At 36.4% G+C, this 6,544-nt stretch overlaps 1 protein-coding gene across 1 annotated transcript; it reads right to left on the bottom strand.

Annotated features, from left to right (window-relative positions):
* Positions 1 to 3,210: 3,210 nt before the first annotated feature.
* LOC110096263 (beta-xylosidase/alpha-L-arabinofuranosidase 1-like) lies at positions 3,211 to 6,174 on the bottom strand. The gene is made up of 6 exons (XM_020822122.1): positions 5,902 to 6,174; positions 5,588 to 5,757; positions 5,286 to 5,383; positions 4,426 to 4,776; positions 3,899 to 4,324; positions 3,211 to 3,782 (listed from the first exon to the last, which is right to left on the bottom strand). The coding sequence occupies exons 1-6, from the start codon at positions 6,157 to 6,159 to the stop codon at positions 3,211 to 3,213; spliced, it is 1,875 nt and encodes a 624-aa protein (XP_020677781.1). The 5' UTR covers positions 6,160 to 6,174.
* Positions 6,175 to 6,544: the final 370 nt, after the last annotated feature.

Here is a 6,544-nt window from a genome sequence, read left to right as displayed (position 1 = left end):
GTTCAAATAAATTGAAGAAGAGGTCATTGAGAGGTTTTTGAGAATATGCTCTCAATAACATTTGAATTGGCTTGATACGATGATGAATTTATCTTAGGTTTTGTTTGGGACAGCTCTATTATTGATTTTTAAAATATTTTTTTAGTACAAAAATTTCTTATTCAAAAAAATTTTATATTAGAAAACTATTTTAGAAAACAATAAGAAATATGTACCAAATGAAGCTTTAATCATCAAATTTTCAAGACACTTGGACTCCTAAAACTCTAATGGTATTAAAGAGATTCTAATGGTATTAAAGAGATTTGGAATAGGCAGAGTATTCGAGTGCATAGTTGTATTATTTGTGTACTCGATCTATTTTGTTACACAACGCTATATTTCTATATTCACGTACATATAAAATTATGTTCGTAGTTTGCATGTAATAATAATTAGGTAGGATGATTGATAGGTCCAATTTGATGAAGTCTCTACTAAGCTTTGAAGAAGTTATCACTTGATAATTAGATAGCCGAGTAGTAGATCAAATAATTGGTCAAAGTGTGTGTGAGAGAGAGAAAATATCAATATGTTATCAATAAATAAGAATAGATGAATTTACATACATGCCATATAATTTTTATGTAATTACATATCTAGCATTCAATTTTGATATTTATTTATATTATACTTTAGTGTCTCCTTCACATGAAAACATGTATGTGCATGAAAAGGTGTATTGCACTTTATAAAAATTAATATTAGTCATATTGTTTATATGATTTAAATATTTTGGTATGATATAAGCAAATATAAAAATTTAGGTATTATACATATAAATATATAAGAATTATATCTTCAATAATAAGAATATATTAAAATAATAAATAAAACAAATTTCAATTATAGATATTAATTAAATAGATAGTATATAATAACATCAATAACTCTAATGGATATAAAGTTATTTGAACATTAAAAAAGAACCAAATTTTTCATTAATGAAATGCTTTAATGAGATTATGAGAATTAAAATAAGCTTAAAAGAAAGAATGTCTCAAAATTGTACACAGCATTTTATGCCTAATTATTGTCCCTAATGAAAGTCATAGGTGCTTGGAGGTCATAGCTGCTTCTCAATTAACAGGGAAGAGATAAAGAATAATTTTGACAATTTGTAAGAGAGGTCAAAGATTTTTAGCTTCATTATTTTTGATACGTCATGCAAAAATTAGCTTGGTCGGGCACGAATCTCGAGGCAAAAGCTAGTTGGAAACTTCAAACAGTAATTTTGGGAGCACCCGAACTCCGATTTCAGCGAACTTATAGTCAAACTGAGCGTCTCGGAAATACGAACCCAACGACACCAAGATCAACCCAATCCGAGCCCAAATGAGTCCGAATCAAGGGTCCAAAGCGCTGTTAGAAGGTTCAAACTGCAATTTGAGTTACCAAACGGTCTCCGATTTTGACGAGCTTATACTCGAATCGAACGGCTCGATGAGAAAAATCCAACGAGCCAAGATCATCGAATTCACATCATTAAAGGCCTTCAAATGATCAACGAACGGTACATGATCAAAGGATTCGATATCGGCCGTCCATTCAAACCACTCCCAATTCGCCCTTGATCTCACGCCTATTTACGAGCTATGCCACTCCAGAAAAACTATAAATAGAGCCCTCATTCTACACCAAGGGGACTCAAATGAAGAGAGAGAAGAAGAAGAGGAGAAAGGGGAAAAGGTGATTCCTCACCTCCTCGACCACCGCCGGAGCTCTTCCTGCCGCCTGAAGACGCCGGAACTCTATCGGATATTCGGGAGAACGCCAGAATTCTGCTCAACTTCCATGGGATGCTGAAATTCTTCCAATTTACAAAGAGGTTCTCCTGACGCCGAAACTGCAGCCCAAGTGAGCCGGAGTTTCTTCTTTGCCACCAAAGACGTCGGACTTCTAACCCGACGTGGACCTTCACATCTTCGCAAGTTTACCGCACGTCGGACTTTCTGACCGCGTTTATCGGACTTTCGCTGGACCTACTTGAAGATGCATTCTCTTTCCATTGCTGGGACTTCTACCTGACAAGTCGTCTACTGATCTTTTCGTCAGACTACAGTTTTTCCGACCTCCGTCGCCTGCCGACTACGGTCCTCTTGACTTATGTTGCCCGTCGAATACAATTCTTTCGACCTTCGTTGCCCGTTGAATACGGTCCTCCTGACTTATGTCGCCCGCCGACTACAGTCTTTCCGACCTCCGTCGCCCGCCGACTACGGTCCTTCCGACCAAACGAACATGTCAACAATGACTCTTTGTATTTACATCATGTAATGTACTCCATAAGATGTACATCAAACTAAGGCCTTCTCACAAGGAAGGGCCTCATTTGTAATCGACTGCAAATACTAGTGGATTCGTTCAAATTGGGCTAGGCCTCGTGGTTTTTCCCCCTTTTACAGGGGTTTTCCACGTAAAAATCTTGGTTTCTCATAAATGCTAGACGCTCTCTCTTATCTGATTGTGTGCCGGATTTTCGTACAATGCTAAGACGATAAACTTTATATTTCTCTACCGCCGCGAATACTCCTGGACGCAACAATTATTATTATTATTATTATTATTGTCAATTTTAATTTATATATGTTATCACTTTTTTATTTATCTATGATAATTTTATTAATTTTTGAAATATTTCTCATATGACTAAGGTTTCTTTTGACACAATTTTATTATTGCTTTCTAAAACAATTTTTTAGTACAAAAGTTCCTTGAAAACATAAAAAAAAAAATAGTGATAAAAAACTTGCCAACATTAGTTGTAACTAGTTTGCACTCATAGGAGTTTCCTATATTTTTGACTTTATGTTATGAATTTTATATTTTAAGCTTTGTTTATGACAGTTTTATTATTGTTTTATAAAAAAGTTTTCTAGTAAAAATTTTCTTAAAATCAATAAAAAATAATGGTCAAAAGTTATCCCAAATGAAATCTTAGTTTATGATCGGGCTAACCCTATGATCCTCTAGGCCATACATAGAGTTCAAGAACGATATAATATCAATTAATCTACAAATTTCTCTTCAATTGTATTCATATTAAAAATGGCTAAATAAGGAATAAACCTTCTTTAAGGTTATAGTTCAATCAAATAGCTTCCAAGGAAATAAATTCTTGATTTCCATTAGATGCCCCTTATTCATAATAGATCCAATTCACCCTACCCATCAAACTCCAACGGTCAAGAAATGTTTCAAATCTCCAACGTGAAGCACATGAGATCCCAAGGCCACTTTCCTGTTCCCCAGTTCATCCACCAAGCTCATATCCTTGCAAAAATCCACCCTGAACAGCACATTCCTTGCAGCCTTTGGCTCCAGCTTCACCTTCTCAAACCCCAGTAAATGCTTCTTTGGAGCATTATGAATCTCCGGTGGCGTGTAGAAGAGAAAGACTGTATGGCCTCCGACCATGGCTCCAACATTCTTCACTCGCAAGTGTACATCAAATGCTAGATTCTGGCACAAACTATTTGTGACATCAAGAGAATTGCAGGTTTGCTCGTAGCATTCATGCCCTTCTTCAAGAGGAATAGAGACAAGCTTGGGAGCATTTTTTAGCTTGTAATCAAAGTTAGTGTAGCTCAAGCCATCTCCAAATGAATAGACCACATCGCCGGAGTAGAACCGGTAAGTCCTACCTGGGTAGCCACTTGACGAATCAGGCCTCATTCGCATATCAGTCATAGGTATCTTATCAGAAAAAGATTGAGGATACCAAGTAACTGGCAATCTCCCACCTGATAGCAAAACACAAAATCAATCTTTGAGTTCAAAACTAGTTCAACTTAAGAACAAGGTAGCAATAATGGTTAACTCACTTGGATTAACAAGGTAGAAATAATGGTTAACTTACTTGGATTAAACTTTCCAAACAAAACATCAGCAATTGCACCACCACCAGCCTCACCAGGATACCCAACCCAAAGAATGCCAGAGATTTTATCATCATTCTTTGCAAATAATATGTCAAATGGGCCTCCTGACATGATCACAAGGATCACCAAGCCTTTTGCAGCTTTGGTGACCTCTTGAACCAGGACTGTCTGGTTCCCTGGGAGGTTGAGGTCAGCTCTGTCCAAGCCCTCACGCTCAATGGATTGGTCTGCACCAACAACGAGGATGGTGACGTCGGCCTGTGCCGCCGCCTCCTTGGCTGGGTTTAGCTGGAATCCATTGGTTGAGCATTTGATATCCAAACAACCTGGCACGGCGAATACCTTCGAGTTTGAGGCTGCTTGAATTAAACCCTGAAGTGGTGTTATGTACTTGCATGGTATTCCTATAATAAAGAAAAATATGATATTTCTAGATTAATACACAGTTATAACCATAAGTCTCAGAATGACATATTATTACCAATCTCCTCCATATAAGGAATACCTTCATAGTTACCAATCATGGTCTTTGTGACGTTCATATTAGGGCCAATAACTGCAAGAGATCCTATTGTGGAGGGATTGAGAGGGAGGGCATCATTGGAGTTCTTGAGTAAGACAATTCCCTGCCTAGCCGCTTCTCGGGCCAACTCTTGGTTATCTTCGGTGCATACATCGCTCGGACCCAGACCACCGTATGGGAGTTTGCTTGGATTGCCATCGAAGAACCCTAGTCTTATCTGGGTCGCAAAGTTGTTGGTGATGGCCCGATCGACGTCAGCCTCGGTTAACTTACCAGCTTGGATTGCAGCCTCGCTATACTTGGTCAGATATTGTCCACAGTCCAAATCAAGGCCTGTTCCAGATTTATTACAATCATTCATACTAAGCTTGTAAATGCATTATAGCAAATAACATATCATGTATTTGTTAGATGACTGTTGTCTAAGTAGATTCTACTTACTATTTGTTTATTTTAAGCATATTCAATCAATTTTAACTCAAGAAAATAGGGAAAGATAACTTTCAATTTGCTATTATGTATACATCTTACATATTTAGTGTAATAGCTCTAACTCTTAAAATATCGAGATATTGTCCTCTTTGGCCTAAGAGCCTTACGGTTTGTCCTGTTGGTGTAACTTCCCAGTAGGTCATCCATCACAGGATTGCTCTGGGATGAGAGCACGATTAACTGCAGAGTTTCTTACGTAAATTTCAGCCATTACACCAAAAGACGCATCGATATTTAACAGTTAGCTTTATTTTTACTTAAGGGGTTTCATAGTTAACCATTAGAGAGATTAAAAATCATGTGGGATTAACGAACTGTGTCAGTGTACATAAAGCAGTACTACCACTTACCAGATTTGATGGTAATAGCTGCAGCATCCTCAGGAGTCTTAACATAATGTTGATTATTGTAGAGCACTTGAACTGAATCACAATCAGAAACTATATATCTACAACAAGAAATTTTTGGTTTAGAAACCAAACAATCCTATATAAAATTCAAATATTCTAAAAATAGCATTTCGTATTTTTTTTAGCAGTTTACGAAGAATTAGTGTAAGGTTATACATCAAGGAATTTCAATTCAAGAATTCAAATCTTTTGAAGTTTTCAAAAGGCGAGAGAAAAGAAAGAAAATAAGGAGAAAGAGAGACCCATTAAGCTTCCAATCTCCTCTAATGGTTCCAGCAAGAAGATCAGAATCAGCACAAGTGGGCTTTCCATTAACCTGATTGTAAGAGCACATTACACTTGCCACATTCCCATCAATCACACAGCTCTTGAATGGTGGATTGAAGGTGTCAATCAGATCCTGCTTTGTGACCTAAAAAAAAGGACAAAAAAATCTTAATTATTCTAGCAAGATCAACTAATTTTATTAATCCCAAAAGTATACATAAAACTAAATAAAAAAGGGCTTTATATCAGTTTAATGAACATATTCTCATTCTTTTCTTGTTATACTTACAATTGCATTATAGGTCAAGCGGTTAATCCCCTTCCAATTATCAAGATCATATGCAGTATAGTGCTTGCAACAGGCACCAACCTTGAGCTTATTAGGTTCATCAGCTTCCTGCAAGCCTTTAACATAGGAAGAAGCATACTTGCTTGTCAACAATGGATCCTCGCCGGGGGTTTCTTGCCCTCTACCCCACCGGGGATCTCGAAATATATTTACATTTGGACTCCAAAAAGTTAGCCCAGTATGTCCCACATTGTACATTGCTCGAGCCTCTGTCGAAACCACCTATGATTAATTTAAAAAAAAAAAGGATTTAATGAAATTAGTATAACATCAAATTTAATATATTGTTTACATTCATAAACAGCTCTTTCTATTACTTAGCGGATTGCTATGGTCTTGATGTTGATTCAGTATTAATTTCAAATCAAATCAATTTTTTTAGTTTGGAAAGCTGTGAGATTCAACTAATGTATTAAATTGAGTATTTGTTTATTTTCATATGTTACTGATTTGATTAGTATTTGTTAGGAGTTATATTAGGAAGCTGTTTCATAATTTATTTTGTCTCAAATTTATAAATAGAGAGTCTTAGGGGCTACTGTTAAGATAGAGAGAGAGAGCATTTGTTTCTCCAATTTAGTGA

Source organism: Dendrobium catenatum, unplaced genomic scaffold (assembly GCF_001605985.2).
Source record: "Dendrobium catenatum unplaced genomic scaffold, ASM160598v2 original_scaffold_209899, whole genome shotgun sequence".
Classification (NCBI taxonomy): Eukaryota; Viridiplantae; Streptophyta; class Magnoliopsida; order Asparagales; family Orchidaceae; genus Dendrobium; species Dendrobium catenatum.
Note: the sequence above shows the minus strand (reverse complement) of the source record. Positions and strands in the feature narration are given on the sequence as shown.